Source organism: Tamandua tetradactyla, chromosome 1, assembly GCF_023851605.1.
Source record: "Tamandua tetradactyla isolate mTamTet1 chromosome 1, mTamTet1.pri, whole genome shotgun sequence".
NCBI lineage: Eukaryota > Metazoa > Chordata > Mammalia > Pilosa > Myrmecophagidae > Tamandua > Tamandua tetradactyla.
In genome coordinates, this window is record NC_135327.1 from 187,000,697 (window position 1) to 187,028,311 (window position 27,615).

The 27,615-nt window shown below is 50.5% G+C and overlaps 2 protein-coding genes across 4 annotated transcripts; one reads left to right on the plus strand and one right to left on the minus strand.

Moving 5' to 3' along the window:
- Positions 1–1,184: 1,184 nt before the first annotated feature.
- Positions 1,185–10,334, plus strand: ZYX (zyxin). 3 transcript variants are annotated; one of them, XM_077148474.1, is made up of 10 exons: positions 1,185–1,599; positions 2,036–2,235; positions 2,358–2,450; positions 2,571–3,089; positions 7,306–7,426; positions 7,559–7,728; positions 7,844–8,022; positions 8,964–9,084; positions 9,743–9,847; positions 10,085–10,334. In XM_077148474.1, the coding sequence occupies exons 1-9, from the start codon at positions 1,386–1,388 to the stop codon at positions 9,845–9,847; spliced, it is 1,722 nt and encodes a 573-aa protein (XP_077004589.1). In that variant the 5' UTR covers positions 1,185–1,385; the 3' UTR covers positions 10,085–10,334. The 3 variants fall into 3 exon arrangements, with proteins under 3 accessions (XP_077004589.1, XP_077004580.1, XP_077004571.1); XM_077148465.1 differs by having other exon boundaries at positions 1,203–1,218; positions 1,374–1,599; positions 9,743–10,334; XM_077148456.1 differs by having other exon boundaries at positions 1,204–1,218; positions 1,371–1,599; positions 9,743–10,334.
- Positions 10,295–27,011, minus strand: EPHA1 (EPH receptor A1). The gene is made up of 18 exons (XM_077148447.1): positions 26,892–27,011; positions 25,792–25,859; positions 20,110–20,391; positions 18,767–19,163; positions 18,361–18,516; positions 17,697–18,041; positions 17,423–17,550; positions 17,043–17,193; positions 16,505–16,601; positions 16,184–16,242; positions 15,207–15,332; positions 14,167–14,352; positions 13,936–13,997; positions 13,606–13,812; positions 13,271–13,420; positions 12,764–12,957; positions 10,920–11,075; positions 10,295–10,830 (listed from the first exon to the last, which is right to left on the minus strand). The coding sequence occupies exons 1-18, from the start codon at positions 26,971–26,973 to the stop codon at positions 10,752–10,754; spliced, it is 2,925 nt and encodes a 974-aa protein (XP_077004562.1). The 5' UTR covers positions 26,974–27,011; the 3' UTR covers positions 10,295–10,751.
- Between the last annotated feature and the right edge of the window lie 604 nt (positions 27,012–27,615).

Here is a 27,615-nt window from a genome sequence, read left to right on the forward strand (position 1 = left end):
AGGACAAAAGGAAGCGCCTTTGGGATGGTATATTGGGGGAAAGAGTGAAAGACGACGTCTCCATATGCAGGCAGTGAGTGTGGAAGGATTCAAGAAATGTTTATGTAAATTTCCGTATACAATTAAAAAAAAAATCCAGGTTTTGTCTTCTTCGGGTGGCCTGGAGCAGAGTCGGAGACTGAGGAACCGGGTCCCACGAGCCGGAGGCTCTACGGAGCGCGGTCCCGGCATCCCGGCAGACCCCACGTTCGCTGATACGCTCCTTGCGGGGTGGGTCGCGGTGGGCGCCAAAGAACTGTGGAAGACGTGTCGCCCGCGTCCACGTCGGTCCTCACTGCCCCCGTCCCCGCCCCGCCCTTCCGCTTCCATTCATCACCGGGCCAGGCACGAACTCTCCCTGTTTTATCAGATCCGCAGGCAGGGGCGCGGGTGATGCAAATTCCTAGAAGACTTAAGAGGCTGCCCAAGGTTTGAAGTTAGTATCCTCCAATAAGCCCTCGAGGTTCGTGCTCACACACATCCAGGTCACCGAAGGGCCTAGGTGGGCATAGAGAGGGAGAGATTCCCCCTCACCATCCGCGTCCACTTGAGCCAAGTTCCACCGCAGTCCTAACAATCCCGGCTGCCTGAGGGGTTTTGGGGCTGGGCGCCCGAGGCTCGGGGCGGGGGATGGGGGTGGGGGAGGAGCAGCGGAGGGTGGCGTGGACAGGTAACAGTAGGCCCAGAGAGGAACGGGGACGCGCCGGGATAGAGGTACAGTTGGAGCCAATTGGGGACCTCTGGGTCACCCCGTCCGGCCTCCGCCGGCTCAGACCGCAATGGGGACCGTGAGTCAGATCTCCGGCGCCCGCGGGTCAGGCTGGGGGTGGGGGCAGGTCAGGAAATGACATCAGAGGCCTGTGTTTGGGGAGGGGTGGTCTGCGCCCGGCCGGGGCGGCGGGGGCGGGAGGACCTTCGCCGAGCCTTCGGCCCCCGGCAGGATCAGGGCCCCTTCCTGGGGGAGTTTCCTGCCTCGTCCGCCTTCCCCGCACTCCCCGCCCCCTCTCCGGGCCGCTCCTTGTATGGTCTCGGTGCCGCTCTCTTCCCGCCCCCTCCCTCCCTCCCTCTTCCCTGCGTCCCTCCCCGCTTGGCTGGAGGCGGCTCCTGACCGGGACGCAGACACAGCGGACTCAGCGCGGAGGCGGCCGCCCGGGACCCGCGCGCACGCTCCGGCCCGCGGTGAGACGCGGGGAGCCGCCCCGCGGCTGCCTACTGGGAGAGGGTAGCTGGGCGCCGGGTTAGGCGGGTGGGAGAGTCCCCGAGAGGAGCTCGGACCACAAGGGAGTCCTCAGCGCGCTTCCGCGCTGCGTAACCTGGCGACCCACCCCCAGCAGCCCGGCCTTGCCATGGCGGCCCCCCGTCCGCCTCCTGCGATCTCTGTCTCTGTCTCGGTCTCGGCTCCGGCATTTTACGCTCCTCAGAAGAAGTTCGCCCCAGTGGTGGCTCCAAAGCCCAAAGTGAATCCTTTCCGGCCTGGGGACAGCGAGCTCGCCTCGGCGACTGGGGCTCAGCGTGCACAAATGGGCCGGGTGGGCGAGATCCCCCTTCCGCCCCCGGAAGGTAAGCCGATGGGCTTGAGAGCTGGACCCCCGCCCGCACGGAGTGGGGGCAATGTTTTCGGGAGTTCGGGGGTGTCTGGAAAGGTTGCTGCAGAGGGGGCTGGGCGCAGCTACCCTGTCCCGAGCAGATGTTCTTACCTCATCGCGGAGCTTATGGCTGGGAGCCAAGGCTCCTGGGACCGTTCCAAGTCCCCTGCCCGGGGGTGGGAGACGGGAATGTGGGGCACCGACCTTCCCTTCTGGGTCCGTTTTCCGAAGTGTAACGGGAGCTGCTCCACTCCTTTGCAGTGCCCCTGCCGTAGCTGGCCCGGTGCTCCCAGAGCCGACCCCACACTCCCGGGGACCCCTGAGAGAGTTTTTGGGTTGCAGATTGGAGCTGTAAAACAGGGCAACTGGGGAGAAGGAACTGACAGCCCTTTCTTTCACTCCTATCCCAGATTTTCCTTTACCTCCTCCTCCCCCCCTTGGGGAGGGTGACGACACGGAAGGTGCTCTGGGAGGCGCCTTCCCACCCCCCCCTCCACCGATTGAAGACCCGTTTCCCCCTGCGCCCCTGGAAGAGGAGATCTTCCCTTCCCCGCCGCCTCCTTTGGAGGAGGAGGGAGGAACTGAGGCCCCCTTACCCCTCCCACCACAGGTATGGAAAGGCCTGGGACACTCCCTGGGAAGAGGGGAGTGTCCTTTCTTCCTTATCACCTCTGTTGGAAGTGGGGTGGGAATGGAGGACTGGGATGGGCTCTCTGACTTCTGACTCTCTAGCCCAGGGAGAAGGTGAGCAGTATTGACCTGGAGATCGACTCTCTCTCCTCGTTGCTGGACGACATGACCAGAAATGATCCCTTCAAAGCCCGGGTGAGGGTCAAGAGGAGAGGCTAGGAGAAGCAGGGCCCATATGAGAAGAGGCATGGGGATAAGACTAAGGGTGGCATTCTTCTCTAACTGTACTTCTTTCTTCTCTGTCTCCCCTTGCAGGTGTCTTCTGGATATGTACCCCCACCCGTTGCCACCCCATTAATTTCCAAGTCCAGTACTAAGCCCGTAACTGGGGGCACAGCACCCTTACCTCCTTGGAAGCAAGTCCCTTCTAACTCCCAACCTCAACCTCAGGCTCAGGCCCTGCCTCAGAGCCAGACACAGTTCCATATCCAGCCCCAGGCCAAGCCTCAGGTCCAGTTCCATGTCCAGTCCCAGCCTCAGCCTGTGTCTTTGGCTAATACACAGCCCCGAAGTGCCCCGGCATCATCATCTTCAGCTCCAACCCCTAAGTTTTCTCCCGTGACTCCCAAGTTTACTCCTGTGGCCTCAAAGTTCAGCCCTGGAGCCCCAGGTGGACCTGGGTCACAGCCCAATCAGAAGCTGGGGTCCCCTGAAGCTCCTACTTCTGCTGCCACAGGCTCCCCTCAACCCCCCAGTTTCACATATGCTCAACAGAGGGAGAAGCCTCGAGTACAGGAGAAGCAGCACCCAATGCCCTCACCAGCTCAAAACCAGGTGAGGAAGGACTGCAGGACTAGACTGAGTCCAGGGGGCTGAGGTCAGGGTTAAGTCTGGATCCAGAGAATGAAGGTGACTCAAGAGAGTTGGAGGGAGGTAGCGGTGAGGGGATAGCAATTTTCATCCTCTTGGTTAGACTAGCGGGACTACCATAAAAGAAAGCACTTCTGGAAGAACAGGCTAGCATGTCTGGTTTGGGTGGGGACTGACTGGGAACAGTGAGAGCAGCACAGGCTCTAAATTAATAAGAACATTTGGTGGACTTTCCTTTGGACCTCTGCTCCAGAATGTAAGAGGGGAGGGATGAGATCACCAGGCAAACCTTGTTTCTTCCCCCATATTGAGTTAATCTCTCCAACTCTTACCACCGAAGGGCCCATCTGATGATAAGAGTAGCAGCATCAGTAAACACAGGCTGAGCCAGCATTGTTGGGTGCCAGATACTGTGCTCTGTGCTCAGGAGTATAGGACATGGGAAGAGATTTCTCAAAGAGGTTAAGAGTGCCGGAGTCAGATGGCCCTGGGATGGAATTCTAGCTTGGAAACCCACAAGCTATGAGACTCTGGACAAATTAGGTGAATTTTATACCTCAGTTTGCCCACCTTTAGAACAATGTTGTCTATCTTATACTATAGTTGTAAAGATCAAGTGAGCTAATGCATGGAAAGTGTTAGGTTCTGTGACTAATGCATACATGCCAAAATATGAAAGCTGTAGTTACATAACATTGCTCTTGTCTTCTTAAATCTTACAATCTGGTTTAGGAAACTAGAGCTTCAGAGTTGAAAAGACCCTGGTATAGTCTAACCAATTGTAGAGTTAGTGAATGTCTGTATTTACTCATATAAGGAGAAATGCTGAGTGCTGATGAGATTCCTGTTACAGGGCTGTGTGACAGGGGCTCAGAATAGGGAATCAACTGTGGAGATGGTGTATCCAGAAAAATGGCTATGACTTAGAAACCTGGAAAGGAGAGGGAAGAGCATTTGGATGGGAATAGTGAAATTCAAGAGCATGCATACTCAAGGGGTGCTTAGAGACTAGAAAACAGAAGGTTCCTTTGGAAAAATTATAGAGCTATACTTAGAGAGGTAGGTGGGAGCTAGAAGGTAGAAGAAATTGAATAGCACTCCTGGGATCTTGTGAGGACTGAAAAGTTATGATTTTGAGTAGGTTTATAGCTGGATTTGGGAGGTCTGGTGAAGATGGTGCTTTTGGAAGCTTTTTTTGTAAAGTTTTCCCAGCAGAGGTGTGTTCCAGTGGTAGGGAGGTCACTGATGTATGTGGGTTCGCTTGTGGGCTACAGTAACATTCGTTGAAATGAAAAATAAGGCTCATGTAGGAGAGTTCTTAGAAAGGAAGGGCCTACAGGACGTGCTAACTGATAAGCAATTGGAAGAGGAGGGGGAGGAGTAAAAAAAAAATGCCACAGAAGTTGCACTTGGGTGTGTTGGGGAATGATGGTATGGCTAACAAAATAGAGAAGTCTAGAAGAGGAAATAGTTTGGAGGGGAAGAGGAGGAGTCCAGCTGTCACCTTGTTGAGCAAGATGTTCCAGCAGAACTGACTTTAAGCTAGAACTGTCATTCGGTTAGAATCTTGGGACCAGGTATCAGGAGAAGGCCAGACTAGACGTGCATAGGACATGTACGTGTACATAGGATGTACAGTGACATTTGAAGCTGTAGAAGCCGATGTGATTTCCCACTGAAAATATATAGAGAATACTGAGTGCCTGGGAAGGACCTTGGGTAATAACTCATGTTTATCTGGTGAAGGAAGTAGTCAGCAAAGAGGATAGGAAAATGGCTTAAAGGAGTAGGAGTGACAAGTCAGTGTAGAAGAATAGAAGCCAAGGGAGGAGAATGTGTGATAATTGGGGGCTAAAATAAGGCCAGAGATATCACTATTAGGAAATCCTAGATGGCCATGAGGAGGCAGTTTGTGTACCCTATGGGGGACAGACTGTAAGGTGCTGAAGAAGGAGTAATGGAGTCGCCACTGTTGCCTACTCTTCAAAGTTGGCAATAAAATGAAGGACTAAGGGAAGGACTCTGTGGAGGGGGTTGGTGGGGTTCTGTACTAGGGGAGAATGACCTAGGTTTGCTTGTAAGCCAGAAGGAAAAAGCCAGTGGAGGAGAAGTTGATGGTCTATGAGAGAAGGGTCTGCGGTTAGATGAGGTCCTGGGGGAAATACTGGTGAAGGCCCCCCAGAGGTATTTCCAGAGAGCAAGGACAACAGTGCTATGGTATTTTCTGTGGAGAAGAAGAAAGATGAGGGAGCCTAAACTGGCTTTTTTCCATCTTAGTAATGTAGGAGGTGAGGTCATTGCTGAGAGTGAGGGGGCGAAGCAGTTGGGGGCTTGAGGAGATGGAAAAGGTTTGGAACAGCTGCTGTGGGGAAGGCAACTGGGAATCTACTGGAACCAAATACCAGACAGGCGAGCTGAAGCTGAAGGGTGTGGAGGGCGCTGCAGTGTTTTGTGAACTCACTCTGCAGTGTTTAGTGATCTCTCCTCCTACTTTCTGCAGCTTGGAGGCAGAAACAGGAAGTGGGTGGTGGTATGGCCCAGGGTTGGAGATTGGGTCAGATAAGTGATGAGATAGAGCCTGAGGGTATAAGAGTGAGAGCATTATAGAAGTAGGTGGTCAAGGGGGCAGGCTAGGGATGGGGGTGGTGGGGTAAGCAAGAAGAACTTGATGGGCAAGGCAAATGGGAGTGGTTGGAGTTGGTTCATTTAGTAGGTATGAGTGGTAGGAGTGAGAGGCAGGTGATGGTTAGGAGACAGACCTTAGAGGTAAGGAAACTGGTAAATCTTAGCTTCAAGGTGACCCATAGTAGAAGGTACTGAGCTAGAGTGAAGTTTAGAGCCATTAAGATTGAGGGGCTAAGTGTGGACTTCTAGCTGTGACATGGATGCTGGCAGGCAGAAAAGAAGAACCATGGCTGGCTAGAGTGTGTCCTGAGGACTGTGGGTGCACATGGGGAGGTGATGTATGTGGATGTTTCCCACTTCGAAAGAAATGAAATTGACATTTGGAAGGAACGGCTGAGTCTCTTTCCTCTGTCCCCAAGCTGCCAGGAAGGAAAGCTTGGGAGAGGAAGAAGGTGAAGCTGGCATTGCGGAGGAGGACACATGTCAGTTAAGGGTAGGAGATGGCAGGTATCTAAGGGGAAAATGCCTGAGACCTGGGGGAGTTTGATTTCTAGGGAACCGGACTTCCTTGGGCAGAGTGAATGTAGCTCTCGATGCAGGCAGGGATGTGAGGGTGCGTGGGGCCGGGAGCTGCTGGGGGAATTGGCTATGGGAGGAGGTAGAAAAGGGCTTTGGTGATTGCAGGTGTTATAGGAATGAAGGAATCCAGACAGAACATTCAGCAGTAAGGGCAACATTCCTGGACTTAATCTAGTAATGGAGAATTACTCATAGAAATGGTGCTGCAGTTTAGACAGCTCCTGCGGTGCCTCCTCCCAGGAGTTCTCAGGGTTACTGACAGTGCCACTGACACTCTGGTTTCCAAGATTCCCTAAACAGAAAGGATGGGATGGCCTTTAGAACTTCTCTGGGGCCTACTGGGGAGGGAGTAGAGTCAGGTAATCTGGAAACCCTGTACTTCCCCAAGCTTGGGAGGGGTCCCTGGGATCTCTGCCTGAGAAGCTGGGAGCTGGTGGGGGAAGGGGACTGGGCTCCTGCAGAGAGCTCTTAGGGTTTAACCTGTGATTCCCGCCTGTGTTATATCCTCACGCTGACAGGGGCTGCTCAGCAGCAAGCGGGACGGGTAGGTGTGAGTGCGCGTGTGCACGCACGCAACTGTGTACCAACTTATTCCATGGGGGGGTGATGTACGAGCATGCATGCTCCTTGGGGTTTATGCGTGGCCCTGGCGTGTTCAGTGCTTCAGTGACCTGAGCTGCTGTGTGTGTAGCCTCCGTCTGCTCCGTCATTTTGGCCTGTCTGTGACTGCCCAGGGAGGGTTTGGGCGAAGGGGGTGGTGCTGTACCTGGCTGTACAAGAGCCAGGCTAAGGGGAATCCCCTTCCCCTCTAGGGACAGGGAGGGAGAATGATGAGCTTTAAGGAGCAAACTGAGCATCTGGGAAGTGGGAGGGGAGCTAAGACCTCACTGGAAGAAGGTGGGTAAGTTGGCTGAGGAGGACTGTCAGAGGGTGTGGCCCTCGGAGAGAGGGTCTGAAGAAGCTGTTGGGGTTTTAGGTCCGCTCCCCTGGGGCCCCAGGACCTCTGACTCTGAAGGAGGTGGAAGAGCTGGAGCAGCTGACCCAGCAGCTGATGCAGGACATGGAGCATCCTCAGAGGCAGAACGTGGCCGTCAATGGTGAGCCCACTGGCACGCCTTCCCCGATGTCACTGTGCTGGTCGGTACTGGTGGCCCCACACCCCATCTGAACCAGCTGATCTCTTATGAGCGTGTGACCTTCCTCCTATTATTTCCATCTTCTCTTTCCAGAGTCCTGTGGCCGGTGCCACCAGCCTCTGGCCCGTGCCCAGCCTGCAGTTCGTGCGCTGGGGCAGCTGTTCCACATCGCATGCTTTACCTGCCACCAGTGTGAGCAGCAGCTTCAAGGACAGCAGTTCTACAGCCTGGAGGGAGCCCCATATTGTGAGGGCTGCTATACTGTGAGTAAGGGTTGGGGCTGAGGGGTCAGCCTGAGGTTGGGCGTGGGGTGGACAGGCCTTGGAAGCTGATTATTGGGTGCCACGCCCCTGCTAACTGCTACTGCCGTCACCTCAGGACACCCTGGAGAAGTGCAACACCTGTGGGCAGCCCATCACCGAACGGATGCTGAGGGCCACAGGCAAAGCCTACCACCCACAGTGCTTCACCTGTGTGGTCTGTGCCTGCCCCCTGGAGGGTACCTCCTTCATTGTGGACCAGGCCAACCGGCCCCATTGCGTCCCTGACTACCACAAGTGAGAACCTACCCAGCCTCCTTTCTGGGTTCTAAGTGTGATCTCATCTGAGAAAGCCAGCCTGCCACCCCAGTCCCAAAGACAGCTCCAAACACTTGGCCTTCGTGTCTGGTAGCAGACGGCTCTTATCATCTGGATTTAGCTAATTGCTTTAGGTCTGTGTAGTTTTGCTGCTGGCTAGTTCCATCATAGCCCTTGACTTGCTGAGGCTCCTTTTAGGTGTGTGTCTTGCCTTCAGTAAAGTGTACATGAGTGACTTCATTTCACATGCAGGTGGGGTTCTAAAAGTTCTTTGGAAATCAGCTATTTGGGAAAATAGTTTCTCCCTAGAAACAGTATTTATTATAAAGTTGGCTGCTTTCTCAGGGCAGCAAGGAAAATCCCATAAAGCAGCTCAGGGGTGGTACCATAAAACTGAAGAATCTAACTTCCACCTCTGTGAGCTTGAGGTCTGTTTTCAGGATTCTACCTTGAGCGCCCGGGACTGCACATCCTGCGCTCTCTAGCAGTCAGGGCACAGCCCCCCTACCCCTGCCACACACACACCCCTGGCTTCACAGTGCCAGGGGATAGGGCCAGGGATCCGGGAGAGAGGTCCTTCTGGTTGTGTGGTATAGATGTTGGTGGGGTCTACAGAAATCTAGCAGGAGATCAGTGAGTAGTCGTGGCAGAGATGGTAGGATGGGGCTTTGAGTACAGGAGAGGCAGGACATTGTCCTTAGTAAGGACCGGTTATGGAAGCCTGGTCTTTGGCCTTTCTCATGAGTGCCATCCACCTAAACATGGGGTAAATACACATGGACAGAGTAATCTTGTTCTTTTGCCGCATAACCTCCATCTCCTTACCCTGTGCTCTAGCAAGGGCGGATGAAAGTCCTGCATGCCCCCTGGCTGGCCTCTGTTGGCTCCCGTACTGCCCCCCTGCTTTCTGTTTCCCACAGGCAGTATGCCCCGAGGTGCTCTGTCTGCGCAGAGCCCATCATGCCTGAGCCTGGCCGTGATGAGACCGTGCGAGTGGTGGCTCTGGACAAGAACTTCCACATGAAGTGTTACAAGTGTGAGGTCAGCCGTCCCCTATTTCCTCAGGGTTGGCCCTGGCACAGAGGTGGTAGAGAGCCACGGCTTATAAGCAAGGTGGTAGAAAGTTCCAATCTACAGGCAGTCGGCCATTTAATTTTGAGGTAGACCAGTGGTATCATTTCCCCCTCCCCACCCTACCAAATGCTTCCTGTTATTGCAGGAAAGGGGGGATGTGGGGTTTCTCTGAGGTCACTTTCACTTCTGGATAAATCAAGATAGGGGACTGACCAAGGAAATCAGAGAGAAAAATGTTGTGCTTTATTTGGGCCAGGGGTGCAGGAGATGGTGAGGTTAAAGAACAACGAGGTCAGAAAGGAGCCGAAGGCAGGATGGAGGAAGCCCCACATCCTTTATTACGGTGGCAGTGGGTAGGGAGAAGCTGGACACCTCAGAAGCAGACCAACTCATCACTCATTCTCTTGTAGGAGAGGCCAAGGGTACAGAAGTGAAAGTGGGTAATTGAAGTGAGAATGAGTAGGGAACTTGGGTGTGGTTGGGGGACACCAATGAGGAGGACACCAACTTGAGTCAATGCAGAATTTGGCCTTCCTGATTTAGATAAGAGCCATGTGATGGTAGAGAGTGGGAGTGGAACCAAGGTCTTCAATCTGGTGCTTGCCTTATTCTTCCTTCTTCCCAGGATTGTGGGAAGCCCCTGTCGATTGAGGCTGATGACAATGGCTGCTTCCCCCTGGATGGACATGTGCTTTGTCGGAAGTGCCACACTGCTAGAGCCCAGACTTGAGTAAGGACGGGCCTCCTCCTAGACTACAGCTTCTTTCCCCATCATTGGACCACCCACACTGAGACCAGTCTGCCCCTCCACCCTGCCCTGCCTCACCTCACCTCAGTTATTGTTTTGATGCCTAGTCCCTCCCTCCATTCCAAGCCCCACCTCAGCACCCCAATCCAGGGACCCAACATAGCCTAGGGATGCAGAGTCCAGGGCCTGGGCGTCTAGTCCTCCTCCCCCATCCTGCAGGGATCACCCACACTCCTCCAAGGACCCCACCTGAAGGAGCACCAGGTCTAGTGCTGCTGCTTTCACTGCTGCCCTGATGCCCCCCAGCAGCCTCTGTACTCTGCTTGCTGAGGGCGAGGAGATACCCTGGTCCTCTGGGAGGCTGGGCTGGGCTAGGCTGGGCTGATGGCCCAGACATCCCCACCCTCCCCCATGCTGCCAGGTTGTGGCTGTAGCTACAAATAAAGTTGTTTTTTTTTTTTTTTCCAGAGTTCTCAGTAAGACTATTTGTAGTGCCTTACAGCTGTGCTGAGTGGGATGGAAGGGATAGAGGGAAAAAAAAAATCATGGGTAAGGGTGAAAACTCAGTTCTTGTTTATTTACAAAAATATATATGTATATTTATATATATATATATGTATATATATATATATTAAGCCCTCCCCCCAACTCCCTCCCCATAATTACCCTTTTACTTCTACCCCTACCTCCCTACTTAAAACAAAGAGGATCCCAAGATCCAGAGGCAAATTCCTCATGGAAGGGTAGGCAGGAGCAGCACCAACGGCCTACACCTGGTAGGTTAAGGGAAGGGCATGATGTGTGACCAGGCCCCATCCATGCTCCCTGAAGAGAGGGCAGGGTGGCGGGAAGGCTCAGGCCGTGCCTTTGCCTGCGCCACAGCCACTTAGTCTTTGAATCCCTGAATACTGCAAAGAATACGCTTTTGGTGTCCTGGCAGCGTGATCCCCATCTGCGTCAGGTCTCTGTGGGCAAGGAAAGGGTGTGAGTCTGTAGGGCCAAACCCCAGAAGCCCTGCCTTTCCCATCCTACCCCCGCGGGAGCCGGGCCTCACTCAGCAGTCAGCTCCAGCACACACTCCATGGTGTCCAGCCCGGCTGAGCGGAAGTGTAGGATGTAGCGTTTCATTCGTATGGACTCAAGCCATTCGGCGACACTGCGATAGGGGATCCCATCTGAGCCACTCAGGCTGGGCAGGCGAAGAGTCACCCTGTGGGATATGGGGCCGCATCACTCGGGCTGTGCTCAGCCTTCTGAGCACTCTGCAGTCAGCATTCAAGTTGGTTGTCTGTGCACAGAGATTAGCCAGGACTTTGTGGATTAGCCCGGCCATTGTCTGTGAACCCATTTCCTGGCCTGTTTCCTGGTGTGCACTCTCACGGGCTGAGAATCCTGCTAAATTGGTAGAACCTAGGGAAAGGGGCAGCCCAGGAAGTTCATAACAGATTAGTACCAGCAGCCCGTCACCCACTGGGAGTAGCCATCTCTATGCGACCATGGGGGACTGGTTAAGACCTGAAAAGTATCAGCTATCCCAGCTCAGAGGAAGCTGAAGGCAGAGAGAACGGAGGCCCTGGCAGCTGAGCGGAGCCCTGCCCTTCTTTCAGGGTGGCCATTTGACTTCTGGGGGCAGCCCTAGCTTGCCGCCTTCAACCTCTGCTGTTATTCTTGCACCCACAATACAATGAGTGTTCCTGTACTCAAACTAGCCAGAGCCAAAAGCCATTAGCAAAGTAAATCTGCTGGGGGAAAAATATCCAACATTCCAGAAAGATTAGCACATGCAGTCTCCAGTGTACAAGGGAGTTATGTTCCAAAAGATAGTTTCAAAAGTTGGAACTTGGAACACATTTTCTCATAGAAACAAGGTTATATATGGTGGTTTGTTGCAGAGGCCAGCACACTAGGGCTGGTTTCCCCGATAAAGTACTCCAAGTTCAGCCTTGGCCCTGACTCCCACTTTCCTTCCTCTGCCAGTTCATTCTCCACATTCTGGCCCTGCTTTTGGTAAAAGGCAATTCTGACCATGTCACTCATTCCCACGGGTGGTTTTTAAAACTGGTCCTCTCTGCATTTAGGATAAAATCCTTACTTCTTAGCAGTGCTGGTCTTTGCCCTGATCCTTGCTATCTCTCTGGCTTTGTCTCTGGCTGCTGTCCCTGAAGATGCTGCTGTCCTGCGCTATTTACAGTTTGCCTGCTCTCAGCTCCCCAAACCATGCTTGCCACTTGGTCCCTCAAGTCTGCTCTTCCCCTTTGCCCTTTACCTGTCTTCCCCACCCCAACTGAATCAACCAAGCTCCTTGGAGTAGATGTCAGGTCTTAGGTATTTCTGAATCTCCAGTGTCCAGGACAGCTTGGCCCGCAGTAGATTCTGCAAAGTTTATTGAATGAATGAGTCTTTCCTCTGTATGGAGGGATATTTCTATGGAGAAGAGACCCAGTCTAGACCACAGAAACTGTCCCCAAAGATAAGGCTCTGGTAGAAAAATAATGCAGTGGGACAAGAAAGGTTGGCTCCAGGGAGGGCCCCAAGTTAGGCAGCCTGAGAAGGAAAAGACGGAACCAGCCCAGGTGAAGTTGGGGATTTGGGGCCTGGCCAGAAGGTTTTTACAAATGTGAGTGATCAAAAGCTGACCTCTTTAAAGTACCTTTAAAAATTCTTTTGCTTTCTGTGCTTCATGTGTTTCAGTGTGTTTGCTTCCTGTCTTCTATCAGACTGGGAGCTAACAAGGGTGGGACCACATCTCCAACAGGGTGGACTCTCCCCAAGGGCAAGGATCATAGTTGTGTCTCATACATTGGACTGTGTCCAGGACTCTGGAGGCCCTGCACTCAGTAGATGTGGCTGAATGCCTATTTCCATTATCCCAAATCTGCCCTCCCCTAGCATGGTTACCTGGGATCAAAGTTGGCAATGGTCCGGAGGGAGTGGGGGTTGGTAAGCAATTGCTCCAACTGTGCCTGCAGCTGGCGGAAGTGGGGCCGACGGGCACGGTCATAGGCCCAGCAGTTCTTCATGAGTTCATACAGAGGGGCAGGGCAGTCCACGGGAGGGGGCAGCCGGTACCCATCTTCAATGCTTTTCATGACCTGCAAGCCAAGTGAGGAAGAGGGAAGGAATGCCCCAGGATAGGAAACTAACCTGGCTGCCCATGTAAAACCTATGTTGACATAAGATCTTTGCAACTGAGCCTTAAGTCAGTCCTGAGCCAAGGAGTATAGTAAAGACAACAGGGCGAGAAGTGATGGGATCAGAGAAGATAAGAGTACAGAAAAATTGTATGTTAGGATGAAGAAACAAGGATATTTGAAGGAAAGGGCCACAGGAGAACTTTGGGAAGAGATGGGGGGGAAGTAGCGGCGTGAGTAAGGGATGGCATGGAGAAGACTATCCTGGGCTTACCTCCTGATTACTCATATCCCCGTAGGGCTTGTCACCAAAGCTCAGCACCTCCCACATCACAATCCCAAAACTCCACACATCACTGGCAGTGGTGAAGATCCGATGGGCAATGGCTTCAGGGGCTGTCCAACGGATGGGGATCTTTCCTCCCTAGTAGGGTGTGTGGAACAGAAAGGGGATGCCTTTCAGGGCATGGGTGAGTACAAGATAAATACATATTGGAAGCAGATAGAAAGTTATTGTAGCTTATGAACATGAATCCTTTTAGGGATGCATGTGTGGCTGCATGCATGGCATATAATTGTTGTGTGTGTGTATACATACAGGGATCTAACCTGAGTTTCGTAGGTGCCATCAAAGTTGTCCAGGAGACGGGTCAGGCCGAAGTCAGACACCTTGCAGCACAGGTTCTGACTCACCAAGATATTCCTGGCAGCCAGGTCCCGGTGGACATAACTTTGGTCACTGAGGTAGCTCATGCCGGATGCTATGCCCTGCAGCATGGCCACCAGCTGCCCAGCCATCAGCTGGTCCTCCCGCTCCTACAGCAGAATGAGCAGGGTGACTTAGGTGACAGGCAGTGTTTCTTCTTCCCCAACCAGGAGCCGATGCCCAAGGCTCTGCAGTACACCCCCTTTCCCAGCCAGTCTTCCCACCCTTCTCACCCTCAGGAAGGCATCCAGGGCTCCATTCTCCATAAACTCCGTGATGATCATGATGGGCTTTCCTAAGACACAGAGCATACATCCTTATGGTAGCCTCCATTCCATCTATGTCCAGAACCAGACTTCCTGTCCTTGGCAGCACACCCTTCCTCTATCTCTGGTGATCTCGGCCCCTCCTCCCTGTACCACCCCGCCCCCACTGCACATGCTCTTGGAGACTACTCCTCATACTCTTTGTGACAACGCCTTCCAGGTGCAGAATGTGCGGGTGGTTGAACTGGCCCATGATCGTTGCCTCTCGAAGGAAGTTCCACCACTGACCATCTGGAGACGCGTCTTTCAAGGTCTTAATGGCCACAGTCTTGCATTCCTGGTTGGGGAGCCTTAGCGTCCCTCGATAGACTTCCCCAAACTCTCCTGGGTAGAAGGGAAACAGGGTCATGCCCCAGTGTACTTTCAAGCTCCTCCAAGAGAACAGACAGTCCAGTGATATCTTCCAGTCCTTCTGTTCTCTGTGGAGGATCAGAGACCCTTCCTGGAACAGATCTTGGGCTGTATTTCTGGGGGGAAGAGGCAGGAATCTGGACTAGGAGTGAAGTTCTGTAACTTGTATACCATTGTCTCCCTGTGTTGACATGGATCTTACCAAGCTCATGGTAGGTATGCAGTAAACATTTGGTGAAAAGGCATTGTGCTGGGGTGGCATGGCATGTGCATAAAGGGCAGGGCAGGGCAGAAGTGACTGGGCAGGTTGATCACTGCTGCCTCTCTTCTGTGAGCTCCTCCAGTCACAGCTCAGCAGGCTTGGCTACACAATTGGCAAGGACACTGCCAAGCTTTGTTCTCTGCTCAGATCTATTTCCTATGGTGACCCAAGGGACCAAGGCAGCCCAAGGACACTGGGCTCCTGGTGGGGTGGAATGCAGGGTGTGGGAGACTGAATTTCCCCGCATTTGAGAAACATATGAGAATAGCCTGAGCCTTGGCACATCAATATCTCTATTAACAAAGAAACTTAATAACTGCAGAAGCAAACCATGTAGGAGGCAGGGGGTTGCCCAGGATCCCAGATAAGGGGGTTATAACATCACAACAGTATGCATGAGAGTATACAGGAAGGCAGAGAATGAATTTATCTGGAAATCTGCGTGGGAGAAGAGGGCCAGCTGGGCTCCACAGGGAAGGGACAGCAGGCTTGAAGGAAGGGGCCTGCTGGTAGCTCTGTGCTGCCACGTGGAGGGGACTGGCAATGAGTACAAGTCAATACTCACCTTCCCCAATAACAGTATCTACCATCAGCCAGGCTGGATCTAGCTCCTGGGTGAAGTCCAGGGCTCCCTGGGCAGGGTCCTCATAGGCCTGGAGGTCCACATAAGGCTTCAGCCAGAGTTTATCCTCTGTGGGGAAAGCAAGGAGGGTTCAGCCATAGAACTCCAGAACTCAGGAATATTAGGAGGGAGGGGGGTGGCAAGGAACAAGGGCCAGGAGTAGACACCTAGTTTCAGGCTCCATACTTCTCTCTTCCTTGTGATGACTCCAGTTTTGGCTGTGGGGGAAAAGTCTGTACCTGCAGCAACTACAGCCTTTGTATCCTAGCCTTTCTGCCTCTTGTCTAGGCTCAACGTTCCTGTGTTCCCACTTCCTAACGTCTAGAGTAGTGGGGCAAAATAATGGACTGGGAAAGTGCTCTTCCCCGCTTTCCCCCATCACTGCCTGGAGCCTGAAATGAATTACCCAGTTTTCCCATTGCCCTTTGACCCACTTTAAATTCCTTGCCCTTCCTTCTCACCCCTGCTCCCCATACTCCTCCAATCTTTCACACCTCATTTGCATACCCAGACAAAGCATTTCCACCCTCACTGCTTGGATGGAACACTGACCCCTCCTTTTGTGGAACACCGAATGAAGTGACAAGCATGAAGCCCACATGTCTCAAGGACTTCAAGGAGACCACTGGACAATCCCCCTCCTGCCCAGCTCCAGCCCTCAGAAGAGGCCAGCTAGGAGGGGAAAGGCTGTCCAGAGTGTACCAGTGATAGTACAATAGCACTAAAAACTAACAGATAATTACATCAGAGCCACTAGGGGCTAGCAGTACAAAGTTAATTAAACAAAGTTAATTAGGTAGCAAAACATAAGAGCCTTAGGGACAATGAACCCCACTCACACCTCCAGAGTTGGCCTTGCCAAGTGGGTCCATTGGCCCTTCTCAGCCACCCCCACACCAGCACAGGTGCTCCTGACTCACCTCGGTCCACATGGGTGACGCAATCACGCTTTCTCTGAGGCCGTGGATGCTTAGTTCGCCTATAGGGGGTTGGGAGATCAACCTTTAGAGTCCCAGGACCACCCGAGAATCCCTTTGTAATTACTGTGCATCCTGGAGACCCCAGGCTCTGGCTGAATTTTCTCCAGGGAGAATATGGTTGGGGGTATAGGATGGGTGTGGGACATAAGCTTTTACCAAAGGAGAGAGGAGAGTCACTGGGTCTTTTCACAGGGATGTATGACTGGGCACAGGGTCCTGGAATGGGGATGGGAAGAGGGCAGGAGGTCTGAGAGTCAGCACCTTGACCGGAAGACAAAAATCCCAAGCAGCAGAGCTACACCAAGCAGCACTCCAAAGATGACGGCTACAATCTCTCCTCCAGTCAGGCCCCTGGAAGCTGTAGGGAAATGGGCTGAGCTAAATCATGGGCTTAAAAGGGCAGGTCATTGGGTTTACATGCTCAAGATGAGTTGGCTCAGTGAGCCTCAGTTGTTTGTATGTAACTAGTGTAGGAGAGGCATGTGTATGTGTGTATGCGAGTGAAGGAGAGAGCGTGTGGGAAGGGTCTTTGCACAGGGACCATTCAGCTTGGGACTACCTGTGGATGAGTACTAACTAAACTGAGCGGTAAGATTTGACAGAATACTGGCTCGTAGGTGAGAAGGTGTGAGGGCTTAGTACGAGCCTGGGTGGGCTCTATTGAGGCAGCTTCTATGTGTGTGTGTGTGTGTGTGTGCGCACATGTGTACATTTGTGTCCTGTCTAGGCAAGGGGCTCAGATGCCTCAGTGGGGATAGCAGATGTGTGTGTGTTCAGGGCAGGGCATAGGGTGGCTCACCTAGTGGGCTAGTCCGAAACTCATGGTCAGGGGAGAAAGGGCCTGGGCCCAGCGGGGTCAGCATTCGCACTCTGACAATGTACGTGGTGTTTGGCTGCAGTTCAGTCAGCAAGACCCTGGGTTCTAGAACCTTCTGGTGCCGTTCTTCATTCTGTGGATGGGACTTGTGTTAAGTGGGTCATGTCAAATCCCACTTGGGTGGATGTGACAGGCAGTCTTGGGAGCAGAGAATAAAGGACAACTCCTTGTAGACTATTGTTCTGAGAAAGATCTGCAGTTTACTTCACAACAGTCTTTTCCACGTCCCACACCCTAGACTAGGGCTGTTGGGGTATGTTCAGGTTTGAACTCTAGACACTGTCTCTTAGTAGCCTCCTGACCTGGTTCAGCACATGCAGCTCATAGCTCAGGTTGCCCCCGGGAATGCGAAGTCGAGAACCTGCCCAGGTCAGCTCCAGCTGCTGTGGTTCTTTTTTCACCAGTCTCAGAGATAAGCCTGATGTTGATTCTGGGATTTGGGAGGTTGAAGTTGGATTTGGAATGAAAGAGAAAATAACTTAAGTAGCTTTTCAATTGCCTCCTGCCCATCAATTTGTCCTTGTGGACTTTAAGCCCTCCCAGTGCCTGTATTAGCCCTTCCCCAGACCTCCTCACCTGCATGCCCCATGCTGATGGTGAGTGAGGTGCTGGCACGGTTGGAGGTGCCCAGCCCTGACACTCCATTTCGGGCTTCAATGTTAAAGGTATAGTTGGCATAGGGTTCGAGGCCATTGACACACACAGCAAGCACAGTGAGCCCGCTGTCCCCTGGAGAGAAGTACACATTTTCCCCACAGGGCTGGCAGGGCCCCCCATCCAGGGCTGTTCCCTGACACTGGGAACACCCAACACTGTATCTAACATCCTGACGTCCTCCCATATCTTCTGGGGGTTCCCAATGCAGGGAGAGCTGAGTGCCCGAAATGGAGAAACTCAGATTTCGGGGGGCTGAGGGAGAACCTGTGGGAGAAAAGGAGATGTCAGTAGAAACCAACTTCATTTTCACCCAAGCTGCTGACCACCCACCTCCTCCCACATCCCAATTCTTGAAGGTCTGATGTCCTCTGAAGGTCTTGTGGGAATATTTTATTCCTACTGAGGCTTAACCACATCTCCACATTCTTCCGAGAACAGCTGGGGAACAAAGGAGGAGCTGTGTCTGACACCCCAAACAGTTCCCAATATCAGAAAAACTCCGGAAAATTCTGACCCTGACAAGGGCTCAGCAAAGGTCCTATACCTTCTTGTAGACAGGCAGGCCCCCAACCCTTGGACTCACGTGTGCATGCCACCTGGGGGCCCTCCCCAGGGGCTCTGTAGTGACTGCTCTCACAGGTACAGATGGTGGCCCCTTCAGACTCGGCTATGCTGTGCTGGGGACACTTATGACAATGGGGTGGGTCCTCATTAGCTCGGTAGGAGCCACTAGGGCAGGCTGAAAAGAGAATGCAGCAAAGCCATGGATTTCCAATTTTCTATAGGCAGAATGATCCCCAACGCCCACCACTATCCCATGTATCTGAAAAACCTCCACATATGTGGCCCAAGGGCTCCTGGGCACTCAAGTTAAAAATTGTTGATATGGAGCACTGGTCTCTTTCTCTACCCTTGGCACCCCATAGAACTTTTCTCTTGGTGGATCCCCTATAGGAGCTCATACAGCTCTTCAGAATTCCTTTCCTTACCCAGGCATCCCTCGCTGCCCTCCTCATAGCCAGGCTGGCAGTGGCATCGCCCCACAGGCACCAACCATTCACCGTCGGGGCTGCAGTGCATGCGGGGCACAGCTGAGGTGCCAGGGCTGATTTGGGCATAGGGCAAGCAGGTCCCTGCTACTTCCACCAACCCGCCGGGTCCTGGAAGAGTGTCAGGGAATCGGGCCAATCCATGTACTGCCTCAGGACAGCGCTGGTAGAAAACACGCACAGACACCAGGGCCACACAGGCACCAGGGTTGTGGAAAGCAAGGTAGAGTCCACGGTGGGTCAGGTGGCCCAACGAGCAGCGCTCCACATTCAGTTTCATTGCACCTGATGCAAGGTCTCGAGTGGTGAAGCTCTGGTCTGCAGCAACTGTGGTCACCTGGGAAGAAGGTGGGGAGTAGAAGGAAGCAAGGGCAAAGTCACGCTTCCTATTCATGCACCCGAAACAATTCTTTGCATACTACCTTTAATTTCCAAAACCATGATCTGATGGCTTGTTATGGGTATGGTACTGGGCTGAGAATTTTTTGTGCATTATGTTATTTAATCCATATACTAATCCTATGAAATAAAATGGATTATCATCTCCATTTGACAGATGAGCAAACTAAGACTAAGTGAAGTTTAAAACCTTGCAGCTACTAAGTGATGGGGTTGGCACTGGAACCCTGTCAGGGGGACTCTACAGTCCATATATTTCCATTATTCTGAGGTGTTACAACCTCAGTGCCAAAGAGGTGATTCGCTATAAAGTAGGTCATAATTGATTTATTACTAACAACAAATTTTGTATCTTTGGAAAAAGATGAAAACACATCATATAATAATACCCTTTTGCATTCCAGTATGTTCTCTTGAGTAGAAAAGACAGAGATGGTATTAGAGATAGCCTGCAGGGAGTTATATCACTTACTACATAACTCCAGCCATACTCATGGAGTGTGTAGCACATGAACCTCAAGAGTGCTGACAGAAAAAGTCTGAATCGCTCTGGATTAAGCTTCCCTACTTTCACCACCTTCCACCAATGGATCCTTGGACAAACCACTAAAATAGATAAGGTGGGCACTATTATTATCTCCATTTTAGGACAAGGAGCCAAAGCTCAGAGAGGTTAAGTGATGCGTTCAAAGTCGGGACACAGTAGAAGTTACATTCAAACCCAGCCCTTCTGATTTCTAGTCTCACATTTTTTCATCATTCTATGCCTAGACTCACTTCTTATTTCTGCCACACTCTCTTACGCTTAGCTGAGTTGGCTTCTGGTTAAGGAATCAGGCTGGGATCAGTATCAGGACCAAAATGGCATTGAGGGGAAGCAGCACCTTTTGGAACAAGGGCCTGCGGAGCTGGATGCCCACGTCCTGGTCACTCTCCATGTACAGAAGATTGAAGGTCTCCTTGCAGCCCAGACGCCCTGTGCCTCCAGGGAAACTCTTGCAGTCCCGGACAGTGAACTGCAGCTCCACATGGACACGGGAAGCCTCCTCACCCCGGTAGATCCAACTGGAGCGAAGCCAGTGTTCTGTGTCTCCACCTTCTTGCATTGGGCAGTCCTGGTACATGTATAGAGGTGTCCCATTCACCATCTGCTGCACCTCACTCCACTGAGAGAAGAGAATCAGAATCAGGGATGGGTAATTACTTATTCCCTAAACCATCTTTTTTAGAGCTTGAGGTATAGGAAGCCAATATCAGAGCTTCCCAGGTTCACACTACTTGTCCCACCCTCTCCTCACCAAGGATTATAGGTAAAGTGTTTAGGGTCCTGGAATGTATTTGGGGATAAAACAGCCAAGATAACACCCATTTATATACCCAGCCAGCCCAAGTCCCCTTAAATCAACCATTCCAACTATGAGAGCATGAACACCAATTTTTATCTATTTAATCAGCAGGGCTGTTAGATACCCTAATGACAGATTTTTGCAACAAAAGCCCATTCACAAAACCTTGTTCTGATGCTCCGTTTATCTACAGTATGGACAGATGAGTAAAAAATATGAATTAAAAATAAGTAAATAATAGTGGGAACAGATGTTAAAATAAATTGGGTAGGGGGAAATAAAAAAAATGCATAATGAACAAGATACAAGAGGAACAAGCCAAGAGATATCAATCTAATTAATTCTATTTTTATTAATAACTGCATAATTTTCCTAACCATAGATGCACCTTAATTTATTCATCCCTATTGAGTGAATATGTAGGTTGTTTACAGCGTTTCTCTTTTCCATTATAAAGAATGCTGGAATAAACATCCTTATTCATTAAAAAAAAGATATTTCAGCAAAGCTACAATGAGATGCAAAAATTTCTTTCTGGAGAAAGAAAAATCTGGTCGCTATGAAGACAAAGGACAAAAAAAGGATAAGTTGAGTCCTAGACCAATAAAAAGGTTGCTACAAACAATATGGACATGTGGTAATAAGAATCTAGGTTAAAGTACAGGGAGAACAGAAAATAGAGGTAAGATTCAAGAAAAATTTGGAAGAAAGCATAAACAAAATTTAGGTGTTAGTTGCATGTGCTGGAGTCAAACATGACTCCAAGTTTAAGTTGATCATGTACCCTGATTTGCACAGAACATCATGGTTATAACCTGTTGTTTAAGCATCCAGTCAAGTCTAGTATTTGTCCTAGAGTCTTCCTTTTTTATAAAAGGTTTTATAAGACCTCTACGTCATCCTTCAACTTTGGACACAGTTTTTTCTAGTAAGGTGTAAGATGACTGTAACACACGGTAAACTCTGAAAGACAGCCTATCTCTCTTTTCCATTCTCAATGGAACTTACATCTTCCTATAAGGCAGATCTCTACGTCATCCTTCAACTTTGGACACAGTTTTTTCTAGTAAGGTGTAAGATGACTGTAACACACAGTAAACTCTGAAAGACAGCCTATCTCTCTTTTCCATTCTCAATGGAACTTACATCTTCCTATAAGGCTCTGACTGATAAAGAAGACATTTGGATAGCCAGAGACAGCAAACTCCTTCGTGGTCTGGTGGTGGTGGGAGATATGTTTCACTTTGTTACCTGTGCTGACCATTGGGTGTGGTAGCCAGTGCTAGGTTGCCCATGTCAGACCAGGCTGACAGTCAGTGGGATTAGGGAGCAGGTAGGGAATCTTAGAGTAGATGTAAGAGAAGTTCAGGTGGGAATAGAGTTGAGCAGTCCTGCTACAGAGCCTTTGGATGCACTTGCTGCAATAGTTTGGTTATTTATTGTATGACAATATACAGCTCTTTTAATTGTTTGTTTATGCTTCTTACATTTTGCAATAAACCTTTTCAGAAGAAAAAAAAAGCCCATTCACAAAATCCTTCTGCCTACTTGTTCAGAGAAGAGGAGACTCATGTTAACTATTAAAGTGCCCATACTTTTAGAGGGCAACGAAAAGCATAGAACTCTTCCACGGAGAAGAACTCTTTCTCTCTAACATCCCCTCCAGTTTGGACCTTCTCAAAATCAACAATTGCCGAAGTTGGCTGGACTCCTAGACATCATCTATTCCATCTCTCTTAATTGCTATTATATTACAACATTTTTTTGAAACTGAGTGATAACATGGCTAATAATATTAATATAGTGTTCACCATGGGTCAGTCACTGTTCTAAACACATTGAAGAAACTGAGGCAGAGAGGTGAAGTGACTTGCCCAAGGCACACAGCTATTAAGAGACAGTCACTCTAGCTTGAATTTATGCCCTCAATCATTATGCCTCTATGTGCTTATTATAAAGCTTTAAAGAATAAACACTTACATATAATAAAGAGTGAAAGTCACCCCCTCCTTTCACTCCCATCCCAGAAGAGCCATTGTGAATAACATTTTCAATGCTTCTAGATTTTAGTGTTTCTGTGTTGTTTTTTAATATAAATGGGGTCATACAAGTAATCTACTTTTTTTTGACGTGTTAATCTACTTTTTTAAAACAAATAAGTCTTTGAAAGATGTCTACATGAGTATGTTTAGATCTATCTTATTCTTTTTAATAATTCCTAACATAGTATTTCATTGTTCTACCATAATTCATTTAATCATTCACCTACTGATGGACACTGAGGTAGTTTCTAATTTCCTTTTTAAGGAAAACTGTGCAGATTTCTGTAGAACTGCTGTATCAAAACATAGATGTATACATTTCATAATAAGGTATGGGCAAATTATTTTCCAAAAAGGCTTTATTACTTTACACTTCCATCGATAATGCATGAGATGAGTGTTCATTTTTTCAAAACCTCACCAAAACTGGTTATTAATGATCTTTTATTTTTTTCCCAACCATAAGAACAAAACACAGCTCCTTACTATTTTAATTTACAGTTCTTAGAACAAGACAGTGGCACATGATTTTCTGTTGTTCATTGGAGATTCATATTTTTGTGCAATTATCTGTTCATAAGTTTTGTCCAATATTCTACTGTTATCTTTTGGTTATTAACTTGGATGAGCTTTCTTTCATGGTATAGAAATTTTGCTTAGAAAGGTATGTCTCAAATATTTTCTCCCATTTTGCACATTCTACTTAATTTTGTTAAAGGTATCATTCATGTTCTGACATACATTTAAAATTTTTGCATGATAAAATCAATAGCCTTTTTCTTTATGACTTCCTGGGTTTTGTGTTTTGCTTGGGAAGCTCACCCATCTCAAGACTGTAAACATCTTGTCATATATTTTCTCCTAGTATTTTTGGTTTTTAAGTCTGGATTTTCAGCTTCCCAATTTATTTTTTATGTATAGTGTAAGAGTCCTAACTTTACTTCTTTTTAATTATGGACATCTAATCGTCAAATTATTGACTCATCCATATTTTCCACATTGATCTACAATTCCAATTTTATCACTCACTAAAATCTCATGTATATGGGTCTGGTTTGTTCCATTGACCTGGGTATTCTTAATTATAAGTTGATGGAGAGCATGCTCTGATATCTGGTAGGACTGCTCTCTCATTTCATTATTCTTCCAGATGAACTGAAGAAAGAGGCTTTCAAGTTTTATAAAATATCTCATTAATATTTTGGTTTCTACTTACTCTATGTTTAGAGAGGAGACTGATGCCCTTAGAAAGTCCACTTGCCCAAAGAGCAAGTCTCCTGATTTTTTACAGCACTATAATTCAGGGGCTTTCATCACTGTAACCTCTCAGCTCTTGGAAAAGGCAAGAAAAAGCACCATGAAGTAAGAATTTGGGATGGGGTGAGGGACAGGCAGAAATATAAGCTGCCGTGAGGCACATATTCTGCATTACGTTAGAGAATTCAGAGATCAGTCAAGGGATGTCTGAAAGGCAATGAAGCTGGAATGATGAAAGCCACCTAGGGCTTGTTGCTAAGAGGACGCTGTAATGAGGAAGCACAAGTGGCAGGCATGGGATGGGGTGGTCAGGTGGGTAGATTGGTGGGTGGTTAATGCACAGTTCATTAACCAGATTGCTACAGCTGCAGCTGAAGCCAGAAAAGCAGATGTTCCCAACTGTAAGTCGCCTCTTCTAGTTCCAACAGTGACAGATGGAAGAGAACCAGTTGCCCAGGACCAGCAATAAGAATCTTTTCACTTATCACTCAGGCTCTGCTGGCTGCTACATGGGCACATTGTGGGAAGCCTGGACCTGAATGTGTTTCTCTGTATGTTGAAAAGATGGAAAGAAGGAAAGGGGACAGGGCAGATAGTGTGAGTGTATGACTGCTGGCTGTTTTCTTGCTGTCCTAGAACAAGGGTTTTTAGCTTGAGCTGAGAGAGGGACCTCACTTCTACTCCAGCCCAGTTACAGAGGAGTTATTTGGGTGGAGGTGGCAGGGGTCCCAGGAGGGCGCGTGGGAGCTGGCAGATGGACCTGCAGCCATCATTGTGGGGTGATTAGCTGGTTTATGAGATGAGGCGCCTATTAGGGCTGGTCTAATCCAGGATTTTCCAAGCAGCCCCTCCTATAGGATACATTATGGTTTAGTCTATTAACTCTAATTACAGGCCACTCTGTGGGAGAGCAGAGACTGGAGCCTGGAATCATGGGCTCAGAGGAAAAGAAGGCAACTTACTCCGACTCCAGAAATAGAGGCTCAGCTGAGGTCCCAATTACTGGAGTAGGGAAGAGAACACCAAGAGAATGGGACCCAGGACCAGAGGGGAGAGAGGCTGAGGTCAGAATCGGGGCAGCCTCCAGTGGTTCCGTGGTTAGCATTGCTGACTGTGGATATGTGCTCTTTGCCTTGGGACCTGTGTATGCTCTCTGAGACTCATCCCACCTTCTACCTCTGCTCACTAGGCCTTAGACATATCTAAGGAGGGAAGGGGCTTGTAGTAGGCTGTTATATCCTCAAATAAGCTTAAACAGCTGGAATGCAAGTTGTACATGGAGCCTAGCGGGGAGGTATACAGCATGCACTAAAGGCTTTAGAGGCCATCTTGTAGCAGCTTTTAACCTTTAGAGTGAAAAACCCTTTGAAAAGTTTGATGAATGTTTTGGTTTACCTCCCCAGAAAATAATGTTCACATACATATATACAATTTAGAAAATACTTTTACAGGATCACCTGATCCTGTGAAACCCATCTCTGCAACACCTTTAGGGATGGAGAAACCTCAGATTGAAAACATTTTCTGAGCTTCTGTCCATTCCCAAGCAAGGCTTTGGTCCTAGCCCTAAACCACCACCTGACAAGGTCCATTTCCTCCTAGGGCAATGTGGGCTCAGTGCTTCCAGTTCTCACAAGTATTCATCCCTCCCTTTCTGACACAGGGAGGGAGTGGAACCAGGCCATGAAGCATTCCCCATGGGGTGATGTCTAGAGCACCCCCCCCCCCCAGCCCAATGTCTCATTCAGGAGGTTCTGACTCAGCCTCTGCGCATTGTCCCCCCCCCAACTCCTGCCTCCTAGAGGAGACACTTCCAGTTTTTCCTGCTCTTTTCTCTGTTCCTCCACCCACCTCTCCACCCCATTTCCCACCGGCCTTAAGATTTGGGACTTCCTAGGTCCTTCCCTCCCCTGACACTTACCCCTTCCTCTGGGGGATCCAACAGCCAGCCCAACTCTCCCTGTGCCGTGCTTGTGTCCATCAGGGTGACTGGAGGTGGGGAGAAAAGGGTCCTGTCACCTCTGGGGAGGAGGAAGGACCTCCCAGGAAGAAGTCCCCTTGTGCAATCTCTGTTCCTTATTCTGGGTCCCCAGCCCCAGTCCGTAGCATCCTGTTTCTAACACTGTGACTTCCTCAGACTTAGGGGAGGAAAATGGCCCAGTAATGAGGAGTGAATTGCTCCAGGGATTGTTCTGTCTTCCTTCAGGGAGTGTGAAGGGGAGGAAGGTAGAGTGGGGCAAGGATTGGAGAGCTTGGTCTTTAAAAGTCAGTGCAGGAAGCATGAGGAAGAGAAGCCAAAGATGTGCGCCCTTCATTCACCAGGGGCTGGTGAGGCCCGGGGAACTCGTAGAACAGGAAGAGATTGAGAGAAGGAAGAGAAGCTCAAACTTTGGGAGTCACGAGCGGAGCTGCGGGTAGACAGAGGAGCTCTGAAAGGGGTTTCTGAATGTGGGACTCACTTTCCAAAGGCCTGCTTTGGCCTGGTATTGGGAGCATGGAGTGGGATACCAGGCATAGCTCCGAGTCTGGGAAGTGGGGCTGGTAGGGTGTGCAAGCCTTCACATGTAAGGTTCTACCTCTACATCCAGGGAACCCCTGTGCAGGGAGTCCTAACCCTTCCCCCAGGAGTGGGTTCCTCTGCCACCCGGCCAAGGGCATAAGGCAAATTTCCCCTCCGTGTTCAGAGGGTTCAGATCTCTGGGTTGGGTACCCGAGCCTGGAACTGCCTGGGAGTGAGGGATTGCTGGGTAGTCCTGGCGGTGCTTCCTACCAGGGGTCAGAAGCTCACTCCCCACTCCCAGGCGCAAATTGCTGGTCAGCAGCAGCGGGGGTGACTGACCCAGAAAGCAGCTGGTTGGGGTTAAGGACCAAAGATTGGCCTGGCCAGTCGATGGCCTTGTGGCCTGGGCAAAGCTGGAGAGCTGGAGAGGGGCACGGGAGGAGGACCTCCTCAGGAATGCCTGCCCCTGGTGCAAGGTGCGGGCGGGGCCGTGAGGGAGGGAGGGGGTGGGTGGTCGGTACCTTCCTTGGCGCGCGTCCCCGGGGGCAGCGGGGCGTAGAGCAGCAGCAGCAGCCCGAGCCCCAGGGGCCAGCGCCGCTCCATGGCGCCGGGCCGGGACCTGGGACCGCGGCCCGGGCTGGGCCAGGTCGTAAGGGACTGGGCGAGCCTGGCTAGCTGCGCGGGGGCGGGGGGCGGGGCCAGCGCCGGGGGCGGAGTCCCAGCCTCACCTGCTTCACCTTCTTAAAGCGACAATAGGGCAGGCTGGAAATTTGTTAGACAGGTAATCAACCTCAAAAACCAGAGGCGTCTTAACCGGAATAAGGCTGTGGACGCCCCCTAGTGGGTGGGACTAGGAATAGACTAAGAAATCCTAATTCTATTCCCACCCCCAACCCAATCCTGATCTAGCCTTTAATCCAATTGTACCTCTAACTTGAACTACACCCGTGTATCCCTCTCCCTTTCAATACGGTCTAGCACTGTAACTGACACCGCCGAAAGCACGGGTAAGAGACACGTCCGGATCCTCCAGAAGAGGCTTGGGTGACCATATACAAGGCGGTGTGCAATCCTTAGGAAAGCACTCTGGGAAAGTTAGAGGAGGAAGCAAGCCCGGCCAGCCGGGCACTTTAGGTGAATCGTCAGGGAGAAGTTGGTGTGACCTGGGTTTTCAGTGGCAGAGATTGGGAAAGGCATGAGCAAGTGCCTAAAGGTAGGGAGCCCCAAGGTGCTTCCAGGGAGTGG

Excerpts from the sequence above, each read along its gene's own strand:
- ZYX (XM_077148474.1), top strand. The coding sequence starts at position 1,386 with ATGGCGGCCCCCCGTCCGCCTCCTGCGATCTCTGTCTCTGTCTCGGTC. Across the intron at positions 1,600-2,035 it reads CCCCCTTCCGCCCCCGGAAG|ATTTTCCTTTACCTCCTCCT; the intron begins GTAAGCCGATGG and ends CTCCTATCCCAG. Across the intron at positions 2,451-2,570 it reads ATGATCCCTTCAAAGCCCGG|GTGTCTTCTGGATATGTACC; the intron begins GTGAGGGTCAAG and ends CTCCCCTTGCAG.
- EPHA1 (XM_077148447.1), bottom strand. The coding sequence starts at position 26,973 with ATGGAGCGGCGCTGGCCCCTGGGGCTCGGGCTGCTGCTGCTGCTCTAC. Across the intron at positions 19,164-20,109 it reads GCAGGCCCTTGTTCCAAAAG|GTGACCACAGTTGCTGCAGA; the intron begins GTGCTGCTTCCC and ends CCTTCTTCCCAG. Across the intron at positions 18,517-18,766 it reads GGGCAGCGAGGGATGCCTGG|CCTGCCCTAGTGGCTCCTAC; the intron begins GTAAGGAAAGGA and ends TTCTCTTTTCAG.